Source organism: Phaseolus vulgaris, chromosome 8 (assembly GCF_000499845.2).
Source record: "Phaseolus vulgaris cultivar G19833 chromosome 8, P. vulgaris v2.0, whole genome shotgun sequence".
NCBI lineage: Eukaryota > Viridiplantae > Streptophyta > Magnoliopsida > Fabales > Fabaceae > Phaseolus > Phaseolus vulgaris.
In genome coordinates, this window is record NC_023752.2 from 14067255 (window position 1) to 14093866 (window position 26612).

The window sequence follows — 26612 nt, forward strand, 5'->3', positions numbered from 1 at the left end:
TAGATGGTGAGGAGGGCCGAGTGAAGGGGAAAACGGTGGAGGATCGGAGGCGGGAGGAGGAGATCAGAACATGCAAAAGTCAACATACCCATTTGGGGAACCTGTCATGAAAAGTAGGGACAGCCAAAGGAAAGGTGGGTACTTAGTAACGAAAGAAGGATGGATGGGATGTAGTGAACAAAAAGGCTCTAACCCTGTCATTCTCTCTGCTCTAGTACGAGAAAAGGCTAGTTGTAGTAACCTTGCCTTGTCAGATGGCTAGAGCAGTTGTAGATGTTGAGTACTCCAACAACTTTAAAGAAGTGCCTGGGTTATCTAATTGGGCCAGCGACCCGATGGCCCAACTCGGTAAAAGGGGGCTATGTGGCCCAGTCCAGGTGGATGAAGGAACTGATAAGCATGTGGGCCAAGCTACCCCCCATCTGTTGGTGTTAGGGGTGCAAAAGGTGATGTAATCCAAGAGTGACTTGAGTGTTGCGAAGGTCTGAAGCTCAGTGGAAGCTATGCTAGTAGAAAGGCTCCGCTCCCAAACCGATGTGAAGGAAGCAAGTTACAAAGTGGAATAGTTAAGTCAGTGGACTGGGTGGGTCGTTCTGCTGGTGTGCGAAGAGGAAGTGTCGATGATGGAGAGGTAGGGGTATTGCTGCTAGGATCGGGCTTGTTTCCCCAGCTTGGTAGGGATGCGGTAATCTTAAAGAGCAGATCAAACTCCCCTCCTCTTAGACGCAAGAAGAAATGTTTGATGGAATTAGGAGATTCATGCCCCTTGCCGAGACGTTCCGCACGACTGCGATCCAGAATACCTTCGACAGGGCCACAGAAGAGCGTCAAGGGAGGATTGCCCTCTGCCTCAATCTCTGACATAGATATTGATGTGTGCAATTCCCGACTACGAGCAAATGCTAATCCGGCGGAACCAGCTGCTCTGTGGGCCATTGGGAAGCAAATTGGGATTTTCTGTCGGGAGGAAGAGGAGGAAGTAGTAAAGGAATATGGGAGTATGGAAGGACGTGATGAAAAGGTTGCTACGGGGCAGAAGATTGGAGGAAGGTATGTACCATTATGATTATCCTGAGTCTGAATATAAGAGGGGTAAGGGGAGTACCAAATCTAGATACTTGCGTCATATCATAGGGAGAGAAGGGGTGGAGTTTGTGTGTTTGCAAGAGACAAAATCTAAGGAGGTAACACAACAAAAATGTTGTTCTTTGTGGGGGAGTAATAGAATTGGTTGGCTCCATCATGAAGGTGCCAATGGAGGAGGGTGTCTTTTGTCCATCTGGTATGAGGATGCTTTTAGCTACAAGAGTCACGTTATAAGAAAAGGCTTCATAGTTGTTACTGGCAATTACCGTAAACTTAACCTTAGATGTGCAATTGTCAATGTCTATGCGGCTTGTAATATGTGCGATAAGAAGATGCTGTGGGAGGAGTTGTCAAGTGTAAAACGGGCCAGTCAAGTTAAAGTGTGGTGTATTTGTGGCGACTTTAACGCTATCAGAAACCGAAGTGAAAGGAAAGGAATAAGGGAAAGGGCGGATCAAGCAAGGGAGATTGAAGGTTTTAATGGGTTCATTGATACAAACGTTCTGTGGGAACTGCCGTTAGTAGGTAAGAAATTTACCTGGTTCAAAGCAAATGGATCTGCCAAAAGTAGACTAGATAGAGTACTAGTCTCAGAAGACTGGCTGGATAAGTGGCCAATGTGCAAACAATATGTGCAAAATAGGGAAGTTTCAGATCACTGTGCTATTGTGGTTAAGTCTATGGTTAAGGATTGGGGGCCCAAACCCTTCCGGTCCATTGATGCGTGGTTGTTGGAAAGGGGGTTCCATCAAATGATTAAGGACAAGTGGGGTTCCTATGATGTTCAGGGTGGAGTGTTCCAAAAGATTAAGCTGAAGCTGAAGTGCCTTAAGGAAGATCTTAAAGTATGAAATCGGGATGTGTTTGGGAATCTATACTTAGGGGGTTCGAGCTGGCTTCAGGTCTGAAGATCAATTTCCACAAGTCAAAATTAGCAGGTATAAATGTGCTTACAAGTAATATGGATTGTTATACGAAGACCCTAAACTGTGAACAGATGAGTGTACCCTTTAGCTATCTGGGTCTTGAAGTGGGGGGTAACCCGAGGAAGGAAAAGTTCTGGGAGCCTGTTTTGAACAAGCTAAAATCCAGGCTTAGTGTGTGGAAAGGAAGATTCCTATCGATGGCAGGTAGATTATGCTTAATAAAATCTGTCTTGTCTGCTATACCACTGTATTATTTGTCCCTTTTTAAAGCACCGGAGGTGGTTTGTAAGAGTATTATTAGAATCCAAAGGAGATTCCTATAGGGATGGGGTAAGGAGAAGAGGTCGATCCCGTGGATTAGTTGGAAGGATTTGTGCAAAAAGCGTGAGGAAGGTGGGCTGGGTATTAGAGACATTCGCAAATTCAATTCTGCGTTGTTGGCCAAGTGGAAATGGCGGTGTATTTCTGATGAGAAAGGGAGGTGGAAGGAGGTATTGGATTCGAAGTATGGTTTGGAAAACAATAGAGAGCAGATACAGGTGAAATATCAGTCATGGTGGTGGAGAGACCTAATGAAAACTTGTAAGGAGGGAGGAGGTGATGGTTGGTTCCAAGGTCAGGTAGGGTGGATACTTGCGGGGGGGGGGGGGGGGGGGGGAGATAAAGTCAGATTCTGGGAGGATGTGTGGGTTGGAAGCTCAAATTTAAAAACCCTTTTTTCCGAGATTGTACTCTCTTTCTCTGAATCAAGGCCAAAGGGTGGAGGAGGTAGGGGGTGGGAAGGTTCGGTGTGGAAATGGGCCTTAACATGGAGAAGAGAAAGGTTTGAGTGGGAAATGAAGCTAGAAACTGAACTTGGTCATCAAATTTCCAATGCCCATGTTACCAGAGATGCGTATGATGTTCGGGTTTGGAAAAGTGGAGAGTTTGGGTGTTACACAGTAAGGTCGGCTTATGAGTGCTTAGTGGAGTTGGGAAGTGGCTCTCAAGTAGAGGTGTTCAAGCTCTTATGGAAGGTTAAGGCGTTTCCTAATGTGTTGATCACTGCATGGAGGGTGCTATGGGGTAGAATTCCGACAAGATTAGCCTTGAGCCGGAGAGGAGTTCAGATGAATAGTTCTGAATGTGTTATGTGTGGAACTGTGGATGAGTCAAACCAACACCTCTTTATAGAATGCAAACATGCGTGGCGTGTATGGTCATTGTGTTTCAAATGGATTGGAATTCTGTGCGCTCAACATAATGACATTAAGGCCCACTTTGAGAGTTTTAACCTATGCCAGGCATATCACAAGCAAAATCTAATTTGGAAAGGGGTGTGGGCAGCCATAGTGCGGTGTTTGTGGGACCATAGAAATTCTGTTATGTTTCAACAAGGTGTTGTGGACGAGGAAGAAGTGTTACAAAAGGCTCAGATCAAGTCATGGTTATGGTTGAAGCATAAAGGCAATAACTTCTCATATTCTCTTACAGATTGGGTGTTGAACCCTATCATCTGTCTTACAAGTTATAAGTAGTAATTTAGTATCCAGTTGTGAGAGGGGAGATGAAAGGTTCTGCAGGTTTGAGGGTGCAGTAGGAGGTAGTCCAGTGATGTGGTTACAGGTGCAGAAGGTTGTAAGGAGTGCTAGGTGGTTCTGGTGGAACAGGGTGGAGGTAGCAGGGCCGTCTAGGAAGTCTGGTGGAGGAACACTAACGGCATAGGCTATGGTGGAAGGAGACCAAATGGTTTTGGCAAAGCTAGGAATGATGAGGGGGACCTAAGGTGTGTGCTGGTACTGGCTGGAGAAACAAGAGATAGTCAGGTACTCAAAGTGGAAGTAGTGTGTGGAGGATTCATCTGGAAGGAGCCAAGTTGCTGATATAGATAGCTGGGCTAAGGCACATAGGACGTTGATTTGTGCTCTGTACAAGTGTACGGTCTGTTATAACATGGTGGTGGATTTCTTATGCCAAGGGAGGATGTGGAATGTGGTGAGAGTATAGGTGAAATCTAAAGAGCAAAGGGAGTGGATGGAGATGCCGAAGTGGCTTATGTGTTATAGAATGTTCTGCTGGTGTACTATGCAGGGGACTGTTGGATGATGCTGATTCCAAAGCTTCACAGGTACGGTATAGTAGTGGGAGTTGCTGATATCTGTGGCCACTGGCTATCATCACGAGGGAGGAAGGACCAGGGGCGTGCTTATGAATGAGTGAATGGCTGAAGGAGCTTGAGTCTGTTACATTTTTGGAGGGTGCTGTTATGAAATGAAGAATAAGTGGTCATGATGATGTGGTTCTAAATGATAGAGAATCAAATGTGAATGGTGCTGACAAATTGGTGGAGCCATATCGCGGAGGAGCTGCTGACCAAAAGCACAGATGGCTAATACTAAAGCAGCTTCCTTCATTTATTTTATTTTCAGTCTCATCCACTTGTTGTAGAAGTAGCTGGTTTTTGAAGATAGAATATGTATATCTTCAGTGTGTTGGTGTAAAAGGGTTGGGATACCCCTTTTGTATCCCTTTTAATTAAATTATATTCTTTGCTGATAAAAAAAAAGGGGATATAGGTTGGTTTTTAAATGCAATAGATAAACTATTTTTTGCTTCCTTTGACAAGTACAGTTTCAAACACATTAGTGGGGTCATTAACTATTTATTTTATCATTATTTTCTGTCAATTTAACTCTAGAGTGGGATGTTTCCTTGTGTTTATTTGAAAATAAATGTTTAATAGTATCCAACCGTGCATTACACAAAAATTATACAAAAAGTCAAGATGGATTTCAAGTGGGAAAAAGTGATTTCAACCTCAAAGTGATATGCTTTGTAGTTTATGAATGTCTTCTTCTTCTTTCCCCTTCTAATATATAACTTATTAACATTTTTTTTTGTAATAATACAATGATAGTAACATCTAAAAACATCAATAATATTTTAAAGAGTAATTAAGTTGTTGTTTAACTAATATTGATGATCAATAAAAAACTTATAAGATTCCTTGAAAAATATTTTAGAAAAATTATTTTACTAATATGTTACTTTTTCTTGTGCAGGGATGTGGACTGGCAAGACAATGATGGAGCACTAAACACAATATCCATGACTCATCTTCTCCTGCCAATTGAACACCCCAACTGCTTGGTTGAAAAGGAATCAGATTGCAAACCTTTATTTCCTGGCATCTGGTCCGTAAAACTAGCACCCTATATACTTTTTTCCCATAATAATTCATAACATAGTCAACCCTGTAGCCTTTGGCTTAGCTTTGCATTATTTTCTTATATCTAAAGCTATATATGGTCTACTAAATTGGTTCCCAGGATATCAGTATAGTGTAATGACATCTTTTTATAAGTTGCATCAAAAACATCTTTAATAGGAATATTTTATGAATAAAAATATTATTTTATTGTGGGTCTCAAGTATATGAGTTCTTTAAAATTAAAGAGAATGCATACATGTGAGACTCGCATTAAAATAACAACTTTTGTAAGTGTATTCCATTGAAGATGCTACTAAACAATTTATATTTTGACAATGTAATTTACTTGTTTGGATTAGTTTGATTATCAACTTTGTTTTCTCTAAATAAAATCATTTTTCATTATTATATTTATCCATTTTAATTATATTATGAAGTTATATTATGAAATTAGTTTATGTTATAACTTAATTATATTATGAAACATGTGAAATTTAATTATGATATTAAATTAATTAATATTATAAAATCAAATTATAAAATAGAATTAAATAAATTATTAAAAATGTTAAAAATAAAATTAAAGTTTAATTATAATATGAAATTAAATAATATTATGAAATCAAATTATAAAATAGAATTAAATAAATTATTATATATATTAAAAATAAAATTAAATATTTAATACAGTTATAAAGTGTATTATAAATGTTATACTCTATTGCATTAAGTGGCGGTTAAAACTGCCACTATTGTTAGAATTGGTTTACACAATTTTAAAATTACGACATTTATAACTTACGCCAATTACACATTTAAAATTGTCACTTTATACAATGTATAATATGGCGTCTGCTACAACGGTTCTTAATTGACCGTCATATTAAACTTTGTAACGGCAAGAATTCTGGTAGTACACACCACAGACGTATAAGACGGCGGTTAAAAGTGTCAGTTTTTACAAAAATAACCCCTCATTATACACGTTTTTTTTAGTGTTTTCTTATTAATCAAATCCCTTAAATAATTTTTTTTAAGGTACCTCTTAACCCTCTTATATTCAAGTTAATTATCTTCATGAGCAAACTTACTCCTCGACTTACTCCTCTCTCTCCGCTCAACTTTCTCTGAGATCAGTACCCCAATTAGATAAAGACAGTAAACTATTTAAAATCGCACCTTCACGTCCGGGGAATAAGAATCCAACTTCTTTTCCCACACACCAAACGTTGGAAACCTCATTCTTATCTGAATTCACCCAGAATAATTTATTACAATTCTCTATTGCGCTGTCTGAAGTGAAAAGATAATCAGCCGTAGCTTCCGGTAGATGAACCAGAAGAAGCTGATCTACCCGCACGTCCACCAAACCGCTCTCATCAAGAAAACTTTCCGCAAAGTCAAGCCTGCCCTCCACCATTCCCGCCCCTAACCTTGGAGCAAGATCCAAGGATCGGTTACCAGAGAGTGTCCCCATAATATTAGATAATTCCTTCAACTTCACCACTTTATCCCAAGGACTGCTGCCCCTGAAAACCTTCGTTCCTACAATCGACTTTATAGGACTTTTCGTCCCCTTTCCTTCCCACACTAGCGGAACTCCAAAGAGAGACTCCTCCTGTAAGATAGGCGCACCCTGAACTCGAGGGCTAACACCAACCCAACCTGGTGGACAACTCGCCAAACGAACTCTCGCTACACTTCCAACCTCACCCGTCTCCGACACCGCCTCGGTGTTCGAAGCCGCTCCTACCCGAGGGGATGACACCCCGCATTCCTCACTTTCAGAAACTAGAGCCGCCATCCTCCGAACTTTGTTCCCTCCTACGAACTGCTCAAGCCCGAGAGGTTTGCTGCCACCTTCTCCAAAATCAACCAGCTGGACCCCCATTTCTTCTTTCGAAAATTCGTTATCCGTGGTGAGGTGGTCATCAACACCTTCAACTACCCTCCTTGCGCCTGAGTGCTCCAACCTGACCATGAAAGAGCCAGATCCTAAAGAGTCACCAACCCAGCTCTGAACACCCACATGTCCCAGGCCATTCTGATCAAGAACCGAACCCTTACCATCTTCCAGACAAGTGACACCTAGTGGATGTTCATCGTTCTCAACACCTGCCGCTCCGAACCCACCGTCAACGGAACTTTCAATCCCATTAGAGGGTTTTTCACGTGCATTTTTTTTTTCATATTTACGTAAATGGGGAAAGGCAGAAAAAATTACAGAAATTGACAATTCTTGGTCAAAATGGACAATTCTTGGTCAAAGTTGTCAATGGTGTAGGCAACATCAATTAAATTTGTTAATCTATCTACTTTTTATTTTTTAATTAAAGTTTCTAATTCGGTTGACAACTTCAGTTTAAATAAAATTGGATACTGGATTGACAATTTCACTCAATTGAAATTGTCAATTCGGTTGACAAGTTCAGTTGATTTTTATTTTAAAAGAAATGACAATTAATGTTTTTGAAAATAAAAATATATAGTTAAAATTTTTATTTTAATTATAATGTCAAAATTTTATTTTATTTTATTTAAGAAAATGGTATATAAAGTTGAAGAATTAAAATTAATTTTTTTTACAATAATTTTAAATAAATTGGGTTAAAAATGAGTTGTGTGATAAATTAAAAATATTTACTATTTTTTAAATATTGTTAAAGTTAAAAATACACTTATAAAAATGTGATATGATTTATGTATAAATTTTTAGATTAAATAATATATGAAAGTATAAATTATATAATATGTAAAAAGTAATAATATACATGTATTTATGTAAAATAAATGTATTAAAAAATAAATGAAATTATTGAATAGAAGTCATTAAAAGAATATGATATTAAAATATTTGCAACCTCTACCATGACCCCATCTGCCTACAATCCAATGTCATCCATGTAGTATTATCGACCAACAAGACCACCATGCGTCACATCTTCACATAGATGACAACTTTTCCTACCTCTTTATTTTATAATAATGTATGAATTGTACTTATTTATCATTTTATAAATATTCTTTAAACGTTACCCTATTTATTTATAATTATATCAACTATAAACGTTACTTCACGAACATAATTTCAATTTTTTAAAAACAACAAAAGTATTTTTAATTTTAACATTATCTAAAAAATACTAAATATTTTATATTTATTACACAACCTATTTTTAATCCAACTTAATTTTGGGTAACTTTGTTTCTTGTGAAAACAAAAATTTAGTTTTTATTTTTTTTAGTTTTAATAGTTTTAATTAAAAAATTTATTATTATATAAAATTTTTAATATAAAAAAAAGAATTATTTAAAACAAATGAACTGAATTTGCCAACAAAATCAAAAACTTCAATGGAGTGAAATTGGCAATCCATTATTCAATTTTATTTAAACTGAAGTTGCCAACCCAGTTAGAAACTTTAATTAAAAAATAAAAAGCAGACGGATTAACAAATTTAATTGATTTTGCCTACACTATTGGCAACTTTGACCAAGAATTGCCCATTCCGATAATTTTTGCTGTTTTTGCCCATTTACATAAATATGAAAAAAAATGCACCATTCCGGTGAAAAAAAAAGCTAGAAATAAGTGGGCCTTAAGTGGCCCATGGTAAATTAAGTCAGCCTCTACCTATTCCCTTGGCTGTTTCAGCTTCTAAGTACTCCATGTGACAACTTTAACCAAGAATTGTCCATTTCTGTAATTTTTTCTGCTTTTGTCCATTTACGTAAATATGAAAAAAAATGCACCATTTTGGTGAAAAACCCCTTATTTGCATTCCTACCAAACCTGGAGACTTTGTTCCTCCTATACTTAGGTAGATTCACTTGAAGTTTCCAAGTAGCGATCCAAATTGCATCCAATTCTGTCCAGGGAGAAAACATCAATAACGCCGTGAAATCTAACGAAATCGAACCTCCGATTTCTTGCATTAAGCTTTACGGAGATGAAAATGTCCATGACTCTTCCCATCTTTGAAAAACTTTCCATAGATCTTTCGAAGAAATGATCGGGAAAGTTAGTAAAGAAAAACGATGTGTCAGCTATCTTCGGACACTCACCCTCCCTCGCTTGAGAAACCTCTCGACCTCACCGTGTTTCACTCTCTCTTGAAATCATGATTTTTTACAGTTTAGGGTTTAGTTTTGTGCGGTGATAATAATTTTTTTTTATAGCAAATTAATAGATAATTACATCACAAATTACAATTAAAAATATATAATAATTCAACATAACTTATTATGATGTAAAACATAATTTATTTATGTTCAAAAAGCCACGTACCTAATTAATAATTTATAAATTTTAGAAAATTACAAAGTAATTCAGTTAAGTAATTTTCAAATTTTAGAATACATATTTGATCTAAGATGAAAAATATTGGTTGATCATATCTTAGTGTCGTTTTCTCTTGCAGGATAATCACACATATCTCATTTCCATGAGCTTAATCACAATGTATTCACATTATTTCTTCAAATAAAAGAACACCATTAAACTGGATATTCTCACATATCTAAGTACATCTTAATATATATATATATATATATATATATATATATATATAAATAACAGAGGCCAAATACCCAAGTCTTACTTACTAAAGACGGTGGAAAATGCTTAAGAACATATAGGAAAAGATAGTCTAACAGTGATGACTCTCAAAGGATACATATTATGAAAGACGGAGAATGAAAATTGAACACTAGAATTTATTCAGCAAAGTGACTCATAATTAATTATTAAGTCACTAATTGAAATTTAAGTTGTGAAACCGCCATCCACACATAAAATCTGCCCAGTAATATATGATGCAGCTGGAAGACAAAGAAAAGCAACAAGTGATGATACTTCTTTGGGTTCTCCAATACGACCAAAAGGTATTTTAGACGTAACATTATCATCATACTCTTTCCGCCCCATTTTTTCCTAAAAGAACAACAATTACTATGATATCAACATATGAACAAATAAAATATAATATATGTGTCAAATTATAGAAATCACACCGATAATACCATTTTCACATATAACATAAATTTTCATAAGTGTCATAATACCCTAATGATCGATGTTCCATTAGATATAAAGTTTGGTTATATAAGCATTTATTATGAAAGGTAGGTTAGTAAGAACAACATTTCTTAGCCATGGAGGTTAGCTTCTTCTTCACTAATTTTTGTGTGGACCATGATGAAAGAGGCATGTGGAAAAATTTTCAGAGAAAAGAAAGGGAAGAATCAAATATGTGTTCATTTCAAAGAGATTTAATGTTAGAAAGAAAATGTTTGGTTTTGTTAGATTCCAATAAGTTGTTAATATAGAAGCTCCGGAAAGTAGGCTAAACCTAATATGGATAGGGACATGGAAACTGAGGGTGAACATGCCAAAATACAGGAGGAAGGAGGAAACGAGGGAGGAGTGGAACAACAATCATCGACCGAAGCAAAAGAGGAAGGAATGGAGGAGGAAGGTTCAACGTCGTATGTACGCGCAACCGGTGGAGCAAGGGAGAGAAAAGAGGGCACAAAATGGTAGGGATGCAATCGTTCATATAACAGTTAAGGAGGAGAGCACAAATTGGTTACAAGGATGCTTTGCAGGAAGACTGATTGGGACGAGAAAGGTGCAGGGCGTGAAGGATGGTTTCATCATGGAAGGGCTCAATTTTATCAGAATAAGGTATCTAGGGGATAAATATGTCTTGTTGTTTAGGGAGTCAGAAGGTGTGGTAAAAAAGGCTTACAAGGAGAACAAGGACTGGTTTGAGGCCTTCTTCGAATCGGTGGTGCCTTGGAACAACAACTTTGCAGTGGAGGAAAGGCTTGTATGGGTGAGATGTAGTGGCTTACCTTTTAGGTTTTGGAGTAGGCAGTGCTTTGAGAAGGTAAGAGCCCTTGTTGGAACTTTGGTCGAGGTAGATGTTAAAATATCATTATGCTACTGCTGTATTTTAGTTACTGTTGTTATTCTAAATATTTTTTCTGTTTTCTGTTTTTGGGCCATTTGTTGGTCTTTGGGATTTTACTAGTGCCTATATTATTTTCTACTTTTTTTGAGCCCTTCATACTGCATATTCATACTCAGATTAATGAAACCCTTTTTCACTCATCTTTTCTCTCTCTCGAAGTTTCTCCTTATTCTTTCTCTGAACTTCTCTATGCTCACGGTTCTTGTTTTGACACTTTTTCTTTTACTGCAATTGACCATTTTCATGATGGTATCAGAGCTCTTCCAAGAAGAGCTCTGTTGTGCTTCATCTCTGATCTCTTATTGATCCTGTCTCACCGATTTTTCTTTCTTTCACTCTTCCGCTTCTCCTTTGTTTTTTCTTTGATTTCTCGTTTTCTTGTTCTGTTTTTTCTATTTTATTATTTCTTTGGTTTCTTTTGGACAAATTTTCCTTTCGGCATGAAGAAAGAAGAGGAGGAATCAACCCCAAGTTATCTGTATCTCCATCCAAGCGAGAATCCAACAACTCCTCTTGTCTCACCGGTGTTGGACTCTAGCATTTATCATTCATGGAGTCTGTCGATGCTCACGGCCTTAAGCGCTAAGGATAAACTCGAGTTCGTAGATGGAACTGCTACACAACCAACAAAGACAGATTCCACCTTCTCAACGTGGAATCGGTGCAACAACATGGTGGTCTCGTGGTTGGTCCACTCTGTTTCCGTCCCTATCCGTCAAAGCATCGTCTGGATGGACAAAGCTGTAGAAATTTGGAATGATCTCAAGACAAGATATTCTCAAGGTGACCTCTCACACATTTCTGACCTCCAAATGGAGGCATCCTTGCTAAGCCAAGGTGAGCTCTCAATCACCGACTATTTTACAAAATTAAGGGTGATCTGGGATGAGTTGGAAAATTTCAGACCCGAATTTGTTTGCATCTGTAAGAATTGTACTTGCAATATCTCCTCTATTTTCTCTCAACGAAAAAGGGAAGACTAAGGCATGCAATTTTTGAGAGGTCTAAACGATTAGTATAGTAATGTTAAATCCCATGTCCTTTTAATGGAACCCGTCCCACGTATATCAAACATCTTTTCTTTAGTAGCCCAGCAAGAACGACAATTGAGTAGCAGTGCTTTGATTGTTAATATAAAGAATGTTCAGCCCATGGTAAACAAGAGTAATGTGCAGTCTTCTGTTGTTTGTTCTTTTTGTGGCAAGAATGGTCATAATGATAGTGTGTGCTTTAAGAAACATGGTTTTCCCAATCAGGATGGAAAAAGGTAAGTCATAATAGTAATAGAAAGGTTTGCACACACTGCAATAGAGCTGGCCACATTGTTGATACATGCTATAAGAAGCATGGTTACCCACCCGGTTACAAACTCCAAAATGGTAAGACTTATTCTGTCAACAACATTGTCACTCAAGAGGAGTATGATTCCAACAACAATGAGAATGGTGATACTCATTTTACTCATCAACAATATCAAATCTTAACCAACCTTTTCAAGCAAGCAGGACGCCAATGGTACGCCAAACTTTCTAATTTCCTCAAATCTCATAACTATAATATCTCTATTGTTGACCACTCTCTTTTCTTAAAACATGATGGAGAAAACATAATTGCACTCATTGTCTATGTGGATGACATAGTCTTAACTAGGAACAACCTTGCTGAAATTAATCAAATCACAACCTTGCTTCCTCAACATTTATGCATCAAGAATTTAGGGGATCTTACATACTTTCTTGGCCTAGAAATTGCAAGGAACAACACTGGTATCCACCTTAGCCAGCAAAAATACACCTTAGATCTCCTTACAGAAACTGGTATGCTTGCTTGTGCTCCCTCTCTCACACCCATGCATACTCTTCGCCTTACTGTTGATAAAAGAGAATGGCTCAATGAAGAAAAGGCTACCTCCTATAGAAGACTTGTAGGACGCCTCATTTACCTTACCAATACACGCCCAGATATTGCCTATGCTGTCAACCACCTTAGTCATTTTGTATCTACACCTACCAACATTCATTCTCAAGTAGCTCTCCATGTTCTCAAATATCTAAAGGCCTCTCCTGGTGCTGGTCTTTTTCTCCATAACAATACTCCTATACAGATCAAAGCGTACAACGATTCTGATTAGGCCACTTGCCCCGAGACCAGAAAATCCATCACGGGCTTCTGTATATATTTGGGTGAAACTTTGATCTCCTGGAAATCAAAGAAACAACAAACGATTTCAAGAAGCTCCTTTGAAGCTGAATACAGAGCATTAGCTGCCACCACATGCAAAATTCAGTGGCTTGTCTACCTTATACAAGATCTTCATATTCCCTTCACTCAGTCTGATCTCTTATATTGTGATAGTCAGTCAGCAATTCAAATTGCTCACAATCAAGTTTTTCACGAACGAACAAAGCATATAGAAATTGACTGTCATGTAGTTTGTGAAAAACTCAATCAAGGACTGATCAAGTTGCTCCCTATCTCCTCTTCCATGCAAACTGCTGATTTTTTCACGAAGCCCCTCCCACATAAGATGTTCAAGACCTTATATTCCAAGCTGGGAATGAAAAATATATATTTTCAACTTGAGGGGGGATGTTAAAATATCATTCTGTTACTGCTGTATTTTAGTTACTGTTGTTATTCTAAATATTTTTTCTGTTTTCTATTTTTGGGCCCTTTGTTGGACTTTGGGCTTTTACTAGTGCCTATATTATTTTCCACTTTTTGTAAGCCCTTCATACTGCATATTCATACTCAGATTAATGAAACCCTTTTTCACTCATCTTTTCTCTCTCTCGAAACTTCTCCTTATTCTTTCTCTGAATTTCTCTGTGCTCACGGTTCTTATTTTGGCACTCTTTCTTTTACTTCAATTGACCATTTTCATGATGATGCAACCACCACAAAGTAAGTGTTAGAGTATGTGAGACTCTGTGTTAGGGTGTCAATGGGTGGAGAGACAAAGACGATAAAGCTTCTGAGAGTAAACAAGATCCAGTGTAGGTTGGCCATGTATGATGAGCCCTCTGTCATGGATTTTGCTCATGCTTATCACCATAAATAGGGCATTGCAAGAAGGGGACTCAGAAGGTGGCTTGGAGGAGAAGGGAGGAATGGCTTATTATGAGTTAGAAGGTTCGGACTACGGTGATGAGAAGAAGGGTGGTGAGATAGTCGGTGCAATGGTATGGAAGGAGAAGTATCAAGATGGAGACCCGTGGTAGGTGTTGTGTGGGACTAGGATTTCGAAGAATGGGGAGGGTTACACAGAAATGGGGAGGTATAATGTCTGCACTGGGAAAAAAGAGGGTGTTAAGGTCTCCAAAGTATAAGAGAGTGTGTTGCGGCACATGGAGTACTTAGAAGCTGAAACGGCCAAGGGAATAGGTAGAGAGGCTGACTTAATTTACCATGGGCCACTTAAGGCCCACTTACCAATGTGTGGAGCAGGCCCAAGGCCAATCCGCTTGGGGTGCGTCTGGTGAGAGCGAAGGAGGGACGGTGCAGAGGCAGTAGGTCGTGCTTGAAGAATGATGTTGGGGAAGAGCAAGGTGGACCGAGCGTGGCGACATTGGAGGAGATGACGCACCTAGACCAAGGGACGGACGGAGGCGTCGTGGCGTCTAAACTCAATAGCATCGTCGGCGGTGCTGCGTCTGACCAAGGAGATAGTTTCGTTGATGTGGAAACGACGAGCGATGGATTTGCGACGACGATGGTCACGGTCGAAGGAGGCAAGTAGGAGAAATTACGTAAGTGGCGCAATTTAGAGTTCATGGTTTTGAGCTCAAGTGTCGTGTTTGTCGAAGAAGTAAAGGAGAGGTTTTGCAAGAACATGGGAGTGGAAGCTTTCCTCATCAATGGAAGAGGCGACATCGTAGTGCTTAAGGAGAGTGAAATGGTAGAGTTAGTCCAAGGATCGCGCACGGTCTAGGAGGACGAAAGGGCATCAATGAGAGAAACGTGTGCAAGAAGAAAGGTGACGAAGAGAGAAGAGAAGGGATCAATGCCAACTAGTAACACAAAAGGCCCAGAACAAAGGTTAGAAAGCCAATCTCTAAATCTTGGTTTGTCTGACAATGAAGTTAAGAATTGTAATAGGCTCTTTTGGTTGAAAGATGAACATGTCGAAGCAATAAGAATTTGGAAGTTGGGAAAGGAAGTGGGGTTTTTGTATACAGGTGAGGAGGAGGTCGTTATAGGCCACCTTCAATCTTTGAAATTAAGGAATAATAGTGTAAGTAGTAGGGCGAGTATAAGCAGGGTGGAGGATAGTATTTCTGATGATGAAGTTGATTAACATGAACATTAACGGAGTAGGGGGAAGTTCCAAAATGAGATATCTAGAAGACTTGGTAAGAAAAGAGCAAGCAGATGTCGTATGCTTACAAGAGACAAATTGTAAGGAGCTGGGGAAGGAAAGTTTTTTCCAGATGTGGGGTACTAATGAAATTGATTGGGTTGAGAAGGGCACGAATAACAATGCTGGTGGGGTAATAACGATGTGGAGGAGAAGTTGTTTTCATCTGGATAATGTCATCATTAGGGTGATCTTTTGTATTATTGAAGGGGAGTGCAAAGTGGGGGAGTCTCTCCCCATCATCATCGTGAATATTTATAGTTATGGATCTCTCAGGGAGAGATGTGCCATCTAGGAGGCTATTTGGGAGAAGAGAAGGGCACACATGTCGGGGACGTGGTGTGTAGTCGAAGACTTTAATTCTATTAGGAGGTCAGGAGAAAGGAGAAGCGTGAATTCCAGTCATGTTTATAGAGGGGAGACGAGGAGGTTCAATGCTTTTATTGAGAAATCAGACTTGTTTGACATTCCGATGGAGGGGAGAAAATTCATTTGGTATAAGCCCAAAGGGCTGGTTAAGAGCAAAATAGATCGGATTCTAGTCTCAAGTGAATGGTTGGACAAATGGTCGGATATAAAACAAGTTGTTCTTGGTAGATCGGTGTTTGATCACTGTGCCCTGGTATTAAAAACTTTGACCGTGGATTAGGGACCTAAACCATTTAGAAGTTTGGATATTTGGCAATCTGATGGCAGGTTTATGGACTTCGTCCATAGTAAATGGGAGAGCTATGAAGTGCAAGACAGTGGGATTTCCGTCTTTAAGGAAAACTTGAATCTTTTGAAAGCAGACATAAAGGTATAGAACAAAGAAGTTTTTAGAAATGTTAATAAGGCAGGGGAAGAGATCCAAACAAGATTTCAAGATTTAGATGCAAGGGATGATGTCAATGAGCTAGATGAGGTCGGGAGGGAGGAAAGGAGGATTCTTTTGGCAGAGCAGAGAACTAACAACCACAAACAAAAATGCTTCTACAACAAAAAACACGACAAAGATGGTTGAAACAGGGGGATATGAATTCCAGGTATTTCCATACAGTCATTAAATGGAAGAGGTCGAGGAATGGAATCAATGGGATGAGGGATAATGGCCAATGGTATGAAGATCATGAGGTGGTAAAGGGTAAGGTTAGAGACTTCTTTAAGAACAGGTTTAGTAGAGGTGATTCGCAGCAGGTCAGGCTTGACAATGCAGATTTCTCTCGTATCTCAGATGTCAATAACGGTATGCTGGTAGAAAGAATCACCAAGGAGGAAATAAAGAATGTTGTATGGGCTGAGACAAGGAGATCCTTTAGTGTTGTTTCTATTTTTAATTGTGGCCGAGGGTCTAGCATGAGTGGTAAGGAAAGCGGTGGAGAAGGAGTTGCTAAAGAGTCTGTCAATCAGTGAAAACCTTATAAAGGTGAACATGCTTCAGTATGTGGACGACACTTTGTTCTTCTATAAAGTGAAACCCCAAAGTGTGTTTGTGATTAAGGCTATGCTTAACTATTTCGTGTTGGCATCAGGCGTTAAGGTAAATTTTATGAAGAGTTATATAGGTGAGGTGGGCTGCAACCAACATTTGCTACAGCGTTGTGCTTATATCCTGAATTGTAAGATAATGAAAACTCCTTTCAAGTACTTTAGTATGCTTGTAGGGGGTGTTATAAAAAAAAAAAATTTTTGGGAAGGGGTGTGGGAGAGAGTGAGAAACAAGTTAGGAAGATGAAAGGGCAAGTATATCTCGATGGCGGTTCGCTTCTGTCTAATTAAGTCCATCCTGTCTTCTCTTCCTTTGTTTTATTTGTCACTTTACAAGATGTCAATCATGGTGGCAAAGGAGTTAGAGAGGTTTCAAAGAGATTTTATTTGGGGATGTGGCTCGGAAGGCAGCTTAGGCTTCGTGGCAAAAATTTTGTGAACTAAAGGGAGCGGGAGGGCTTGGTATGATTGAGATTAGAAAGCTCAACGTGGCTTTTCTAGGGAAGTGGATCTGGAGCTTGGGCACTGGAGAAATTGGCTTGTGAAAAGAAGTGGTGGAATCCAAGTATAGAGGTTGGAGAAATTTGTGGGCTCAAACAAGATGCAAGTTAGATTTCCTGTGGTGGAGGGATTTGAAGGAAGTCTGGAGTTTAAAGGGTTGGAAAGGAAATTTTGAGGACAACTTTTTTTGGGAGGTCAGGAATGGGAGAGAGATTTTTGTGGGAGGATACAACGTTGGGGAACGAAGCTCTTAAAGATAAATTTTTGAGGCTATATCAAATATGTTCATGCAGGACAACCATGTTGAGGCAAGGAAGGGAGTGGAACAACAATTTGGAGTGGACTTGGAAGATAGGGTGGAGGATGAGCCTGTTTGATTGGGAAAAACACCAGGAGCAAGAGCTGGATATGTTTTTGGGGAGGAAGACTTTTAATGAAGAAAAGGAGGATACGTGGGTTTGGAAAGAAAGTGATGATTCAAGGTTTACGGTCCAGGTTGTTTATAGAGTTCTAAATGGTGAGGTGTAGGGGAAAGGTTCTGATTTACACGAGGATTAAGGCTCAGTCATCAACCTTAGTTACAGCATGGAGAGTGTTGGAAAAAAAAATTGTGTTAAAGCTAACTTATTGAGAAGGGGGATCACGGTGGAGAGTAGCATATGTAATATGTGTGGGGAGGATGCGAAAACAATGCCTCATCTGTTTAGTACGTGCAGGGTAGCGTGGCTGGTTTGGTTTAAGTGCTTTGAGTGGGTGGGTAGGACATCAGTGGTTTATCAGGATTCAAAAATGCTTTTATCACACTTCAGGATGAATGAGGAAAGCGAACATGTTAATCGAATCTAGTATTGTGTGTGGGTAGTAGTTATAGACAAAATTTGAAAACAAAGAAATAAGAATGTTTTCAAGAATGGACGCATACATCACATAGAAATCTTTATAATGGCGCAGCTACAGGTTTGTTCATAGGTACGCTAAGCATGCTTTTCTTACTCAGATTGGTGTCTAGAACCATTTGTATGCATGAGGTCAATAAAAAAAGAGTAAAGGTTAGAGGGGGGAGGTTGGGTTGAGCAGGTTTGATTCAAGTTAGAGGTGACCTTTTTTGTATTTGGGTATGGGTAGACATTGAGCTTATTCTTCCTGTGTTGTTAACTTTAATATGCAAGTAACAAGCTAAAGGACATCATTATTTTTGTATACGGGTTGAGATATATCTGAAATATCTCAATTTATATTCATTCTTTTTTTTGCCAATAAAAAAAGTAGAAAGGTAGGTTAAGTCTCTCCACCTGGAAGCCAACACATATGACACTACCTTTTACTTAAAAAAAATTATACAATAAATTTATAAGTCTTCTTTATTATATGATATTTAATTATTTTTTAATAAGATCTTAAACTCATAATAGTTTTCTAAGAAGGAATACACCAATACATAAAAGTTGGAATTAATGTGTCTTGGTCTCTATGATACCTAATGAATAAATTATTATCATGAGGGTACGAGCACATAGAAGGTGCATTTTTTGCAAACTAACTATAACCATCCACTGCTTTTTTAAAATAATTTAGTATAACCTTGGAAACATTAAAAACCAAACTGGACATGATCCAAATTTACAATAATAATATGCATCTTCCTCTTGTTTTCTACATTTTCAATACCTATTTCATATCTTAAAACATACCATGACTGATTCCAAGAGTGGAGTCCAAATTGGTCCAGGTGCTACAGCATTTGCACGAATGTTATCCCTTGCCCACTCCAATGCCACGTTCTTGGTGAATTGATTCATGGCACCTGAATTAAACTATATATTCAGATAAAATATCTTCTACCACCCATTTCATTCATATCAACAAGTTAGATTTGGAAAATTACAAATGAAAATTAGTATGCATATACCTTTACTGGCTGAATATGCAGATAAAAGTGGAATAGCTTTTACGCCTGTAATGGATGAAATAAATACAATGTTTCCAGATCCAGATTCTTTAAGAAGTGGGTGTGCAAGTTGAGTCAAATGAAAAGCAGACTCAAAATTGGTAGCCATCACAGTTGATATATCATCAGCAGTGTTATCTATTATTTGCTTTGATATGTCTATCCCTGCATTGTTCACCTAAGAGAGAACCACATATGAAATCATCTCAAATACAATAATGAAAAATGAATCAGAAAATGAAGAATAATTCACTGATAAGCCTAAATAATAATGAAGTCTTGACTTAGTAAATAAATGAATTTAAGTATAACTCAATCTAATATAATTATTTTATAATTAGAGTTGTGAACAAATAATATATTTTTATTTTACTTTTGTAGTTTTAAATAGAGAATACAATGTCTTTATATAGTCTCATAATAGACTTATTCAATTCACCTATTATTATTCGATAACAATTATATTATAAATTACATTCAAAATCAAAAGGTAATAATAATAGGCCATTTAAATTTTCACGGAAAACAACATTGATGGGAGTTTTGGGTTTAATGCTTACCAAATTCCTCCCTTAAACGCAAACATTTCATATTTTTCATTTCAATCATCTTCTTCAATTTTTCAAACAAAGTTGTTGGCAGAAGTTTTGTCAAAATGTATGCTACTTGGTCATGACTTGCAACATGCATTATTTTTACTTCTCCATTCTTCACATGTTCCATAATAAAATGAAAATGAGCATCAATATGCTTACTTCTCATGATGAACCAAATTATTAACCAATTAAATGCCTTATTTGTTGTTGACTCGTATTTCGGTTGCCTCATGTTGTCACAAATTTAAATTATAATAAATTTCTTAACCAAATCGTGTGACACACCAAGATGCTACAATATATTTCGCCTCACATGTTGACAAAGTTATGATTGACTGCTTCTTTGAAAGCCATGTGAATGTTGTATTCCCATGTAGAACACGTATTTTGCTATATTTTTTTGATCATTTACATCTCCACACTAATCATTATCAAAGTATCCAACCAAATTAAATTCATTTGTTTTTTTAGTAGAGTAGCCCAAGTGATTTTGTTCCTCAGATGTATCGAAGAATTCTTCTAATAGCTTTTAGGTGCGAGCATCTTGGATACTCCACGGATCGACTTACTATACCAACACTATACGCAATGTCTGACCTTGTACATGTGAGATAACGTGTACTCCCTACTAAACTATAGTATTTACTTGCATTCACTTTATCTTCTCCCTCAAATTTAGAGAGTCTCATACCAAGCTCCATTGGTGTTGTTATCGGATTACTATCTTCCATCTTGCTTTTCTTCAAAATATACTTCACATATGCTTCTTGTTACACAAAAATTACAAAATCTCCTTATTTAATCTTAAGGCCAAGAAAATATTTTATCAATCATAAGTTTGTCTTTCAAACTCTCGCTTTGTAACTTCTTTAAAATCTCCAACCATCTTTTCATTACTCCCCATGAAAATAAGATCATCAACATAAATAGCAACAAAAAAAGTAAATTACCTTCTTCTTTCTTTACGTACAATGCATGCTCATAATGACATTGTAAAAATGTATTTTTGTTGTGAAGTAAGTATCAATTCAGGTGTCCAGGCATAGGGCGGTTGTTTTAATCCATAGAGTTCTTTCTTCAACTTCAACACTTTGCTCTCCTTTCTAGATTTCATATACCTAGGCGGTTGCTCTACATAGACTTCTTCTTCAAGGACTCCATTTAAAAAAGCAGATTTCACATCCATTTGATAGATTGGTCACTCAAGTCGAGCAACAAAAGACAAAAGAAGTCGAATTGTCTCCATTCTTCCAACCAGAGCAAAAATTTCATCATAATCAACTCTCGCCTTTTGTTTGTATCCTTTTGCAGCTAGGCGTGCCTTATACTTTTCAACCCTCCCTTCGACATTCATCTTTTTCCTGTACACCCATTTTGCACCTATGGGCTTATACCTTTTGGCAACTCTAAGTCCCACATTCCATTTCTTTCAATTGCTTTAATCTCTTTATCCATTACAACTTTTCCTTTCTTGTCTCTTAATGTTTCCTCAAATTCATTGTTTTCTAAGGCTACTAATAAGCAAATCAAATGCATTTCATCAGTTGAGTCATATAAGTCTTGTAAGCTCTCCATCTTAGCTTGGCGTTGCTATTCTTCTTCGTCATAATCTAGAGAAATTATTGGAGTATTTATTAGTGCAACACTCACTGACTCTCCTTGTTTTGCCTCCATTTGATTCTACCAATCCCACGTGGTTTCTTCATTTACTTGTATGCCTCAACTAACAATCACCTTTCTATCAATGTGATCAAATAACTTAAAAGGTTTTGTCTTCTCGTCATACTGATAATTGTCATATTTCATTAATATTTCATATTAAAATACAAACACTTATGGATATTAATTGATAAAATAACTATAATATAACCCCTAATTTATGAATTTAAATATTTTTACATAATTTGTGATTATAATTTGAATAAGAATGATTTATTCTCAAATTTGTGTTAATTTCATAATTCTAGGGAAGAATGAAGATGAAAGGGGAAAAGCAGAATAAACAAAGCTAAAAAGGAAAAGATGGAACGCTTCATCACTCGCCCAAGCCAGAAGCTGGTAGAGGATCTCACCAAAGCGAGCCAATCTCGTTTAGGAGAGATCACTCCAGAGACGTTGGGCTTGTTTTTGTCCAACATGCCTAGGCGAGCCGAATCACACCCAAGCGAGAAGTAACTCAGCTCAAGCCCAACTAGGTTACATATGAGGCGTAAGGCACAATCCTAGACATCAATTGGGAGAAAAGAAGGTGATAGAAAACCCTAGAGGAGGCAACCATCAAAGAGAAACATCTTGGATCTTCTTTTCTTGCTTTCCATGCTTGTAATGGCTAACTTGAGTGACTAATTCTTATTTCTTGAGGTCATATTTAAATATAATATTTTGTTATTGATTGATGATTCGTATTATCATTTTATTTGTAATGCATGTTTACCATGATCAAGATCCTTAGATTTGACTGAAAAATATCTTTAAGTTTCTAACCCAAATGAAAATGCTTAACATATTTGAATGTTAGGAATAGATTTGAAATGTTAATTTTATCAACATCTAATCATAATGCTAAGGAGTTTTTATAAATATATAAGGAATCGATATTTAAGAGACTCTCTTAATAATTTTATAAGCAAGGAATCGATATAAATGACTTTTATATAAGCATCAACTTCAATCAAATGATAGAATAATACTACTCTTTTCAAAATACAAAAGAGTAAGAAGGATGAACCCCAATCCTAATTTTCCCAATTGAACCAACAAACTTTTTAACGTGCTTTCTTTACAATTCTTGTAATCACAACAAATTCCCACCAAAATTTATTATTTTGTTTTCTATTTAATGAATCATATACTTGATAATTCAATTGTTCCTTGTGGGTTCCTTCTTAGGAACAAATTATTACTTTTGGCGCGGTACACTTGCTGTGAAAATAGTCATCAAGTTTCTGGCGTCATTGCGGGAAACAATTGAATTTTTTAGTACAAATTCCTAAATATTGTGAATATTTTAATTGTTTTTATTTTTTATTGTTTTTATTTTCTTTTAATTGCAAATTTCTTTATTTTAAATTTATTTGTTTTCAATTTTAATTTTAAAAAATATTACTTTACTGCTAATGAATCCTTGTGCTAACCCTTGATTTAGTTGTCTTATATGATATTAAGAGGTCAAATTCCTAAAGACCAATTATTATTTGAATCAGAGATTGAAATGGCAACTAAAAGAAACAGAAAGACAAAGACAAAAGAAAGACAAGGAGACACTAAAGAAGAATCCTCAATCACTTTTTCTTTTCACATTAATATTTTTCAAGAGAAAAGCAACATGGCAGAAGAGCTAGTACCACCTCCTAGGAGAACCCTTGGAGATTATGCCATGCGGACCAGGGCCTTGGAGATGAAACCTGCTTTTCTTAGTCTTATCAGTACCCATCAATTTACAGCAATGGATCATGAGGATCCATATACACATTTGTCTACATTTTAATTTAGGGGAACAATGGGTTTTCAATAAGGTGATATTGAAATTGTTTATATGCGTTTGTTTCCTTTTTCATTGGTTGGAAAGGCAAAAGAATGACTCAAATCACATCCAAATCAGAGTCTCACTAACTGGAAGGATGTAGAGAAAAAATTTCTACATATATTTTTTCCAATATCTCGCTACATCAAAGCAAAGTCTAATATTTCTATGACCAGACAAAGAGCAGATGAAGCCATCTGTGAAACACGGGAGAGATTTAAAATGATGTTGAGAAAATGCCCAAATAATTCAATTGAGCATATTTCATAATGGTCTCATATCTAATACAAATATGCTTTTAGATGTTGCAATTGGTGGCACGATGATGGTTGTTGATGTGAAACAAGCGACAAAGATTATTGATGCAAACCCATTTCGTTGAGGTAAATATGGTGATGTAAAGAATCTTTTGATACCTTGTTCCTCACAATAGTTTGTGAAAGCGATTGACATGTACTTTTTGCCTCTGGCTGACAGTGTCCAACCCGTAAATGTCATAATCATGCTTTGTCCTCCATGTTGACTTCCAAACACCTCTCTTATATATTCTTTAATTGAGTTTGAACATTTGATTCTTTGGCATCTCCACATGTGCGAGCACTTTATCTTTTTTGTTCTTCAAGTTCAACATTCAGTATTTCATGAAAACCAAACATCCTTTCTCTAATAATTGTCCTATACTAAGAATATTATTTTTCAAGTCAGGTACATACCATACCATGTCACTATGCAGAGTGACAGCTTCATTTGCCATCATGAAAATCCCTTCATCTTTACTTCATCTTCCTCGACTACTTTGCATTTTCTTTCACTTTCTTATTGGCATAGAAATCCTTTGCATGGTGTCCATATTTTTCGCAATTGTAACATTCAACATTTAGATGATTTGACCAACTACTTCTTCCACGACCGCGACCTCGTCCACGCCAGTTATGCTGGTTCATTTTTCCTCTCTCTTCATTGTTGTTTCTATGACCTCCATTATGACCAAAACCTTCAAGATGTTTTGCATACATCACCTTGTCTTCCATTATGTTCATCTTGGTTTGTAAGGCTTCCTCCAAGACTTTTTGTTTCTTTTTCTTTTTCTTTTTTCATTGTTCATATGCTTCAAGAGAACTTGCGAGATCATCAACAATCATTTCTTCCAAATTTCTTGACTCCTCGATTGCACTTACAACCTTTTCAAAGTCATAGGTCAATGAACCAAGAATTTTCTCCATAATCCTTGCATCCGTGAGAGTTCCTCCATTACGTTTAAGTTGATTGGCTACCATTTGCACACGATTGATGTAACTAGATACAACTTCTGAATCCTTCATCTTCATGGCCTCCAACTCACTTTGTAGAGTTGAAGAGGCATTTGTTTAACTCGGTTGACACCCTTGAACACATTTTCCAAAATGTCTCATGCTTCCTTTGATGTTGATGCACCAACAATCTTTTGAAAAATTGTCTCATCAACAGCTCGATATAACATGTACAAAACTTCGTTATCTTTAGATCGTGTCCCTTTCAATGTTTTGTTTTGGACCATCGAGTATCCTGTGATATTTTCTGGTTTTCCAAAAACTTCTTGAACCACCTCCTAAGAATCTTGAGATTCAAGAAGAACTTTCATTTTGATGTTCCAATAATTGTCTTAGTTTGTTATCTTTCTTAATCGGGAGAATGACAGATTATTGATTATATTGATCATAGTTTTGATACAAATTTATAATGAACAAAAAATATATTTTTATTTCAAAGTTATATTTTCAAACGAAGAATATATTATTTCTGAATAGTCTCACAATAGACTTTTCAAATTCACCTAATAACAATTATATTATAAATTATATTCAAAAGAAAAATTAAAAATAATAATTATTTATCATTTAAATTTCTAAAAAAAAAATTGATCACAACTTTGAGTTTAAGGCTTAACAAGGTAAGATATGCAGTATCTCCACAAATAAACTAATCTTTAAATCTTGCTTCAGAATGTTTGTTTGGAGGGAGGGGAAAAAAAGGTTATGATGAGTGGTTGAATCTTACTAGAATGTTAAGCTTGCCCTGAAAGATGGAGGAAACAGTTTCCATGAGTGTTTGGCGTTGGTGGCGATGTAAGACATCACAGACTGAACCAGTGACGTTGAAGCCCTTGTTTTTCCACTCTTCTAAACACCTATTAATATCTTCTTCCTTTCGTGAACATACATGAATACTTGCCCCAAATTCTGCCAATTCCTCCACGATCGCATGCCTAATAAAAAATAAACAAGACAAAGTAAAGATTCAACTGAAGAAAAGGAAATATGTTCGTAAAGTATGTTACCAACCCAATCCCTCGGGTGCCTCCTGTCACAAGAGCTGTCATGCCATCGAGTGACCATCTCTTGTCCTTCATTCTGCTCAACTTTGGTTCCCCCATTTTTGTTTCTAATCCAACACTTCAACAAAATGGAAAATAGATGTGTTGTGAAGCAGAAAGAAAAGCTCAAAGGCATCTCTTTATATATGCATGTTCAAGTTCCGTAACACTTTGTGCCTGTCAATGATTTTAAGCTTATGGCCATATACAATCAGCCACAAGTAACTGACCTTATATGAATAAATTTTAATAAACTTTCTATTAAAATTAAACTTACACTTTCAATTTTCTGAATTTCACTTACACTGAAAATTAAACTTAAACTGAAACTCTGGGAGGTTATTTGTTAGCCTTTTCACCCAATGACCTTAGATCCATTAAATGTTGGGATGTGATATATGGCGAGTAATCAAGTGATTGGATCAGGAAGTGATGAGTAATCAAGTATTACTGATATATGGTGAGTAATCAAGGGGAATTGCTGCATGATTTTCTTTGTTTGGTCTCATTAGTCTTCCATTTCTATTTGTTTTTATGTGATTGGTTTTGTGTTGCGGTGCTTATTCTTCAGGAGCTTGGAGGGAATTACACGCGATAGAGAGGGCTTCTGTGATAGAGTCTGACGTGATGTTTTCTTTTGGATTTGCTTTCTATGGTCTACTTGTAAAAATTCCAGCCTATTGTGGAAGT

The 26612-nt window shown here is 37.0% G+C and overlaps 1 protein-coding gene across 2 annotated transcripts; it reads right to left on the reverse strand.

The window, feature by feature from the left end:
- Window positions 1-9799: 9799 nt before the first annotated feature.
- Window positions 9800-26343, reverse strand: LOC137826104 (tropinone reductase homolog). Of its 2 annotated transcripts, none has more exons than XM_068631960.1 (6): window positions 26227-26343; window positions 25891-26001; window positions 25607-25814; window positions 19412-19628; window positions 19194-19306; window positions 9800-10135 (listed from the first exon to the last, which is right to left on the reverse strand). In XM_068631960.1, the coding sequence occupies exons 2-6, from the start codon at window positions 25980-25982 to the stop codon at window positions 9968-9970; spliced, it is 798 nt and encodes a 265-aa protein (XP_068488061.1). In that variant the 5' UTR covers window positions 25983-26001; window positions 26227-26343; the 3' UTR covers window positions 9800-9967. The 2 variants fall into 2 exon arrangements, with proteins under 2 accessions (XP_068488061.1, XP_068488060.1); XM_068631959.1 differs by having other exon boundaries at window positions 25891-26099; window positions 26227-26342.
- Window positions 26344-26612: the final 269 nt, after the last annotated feature.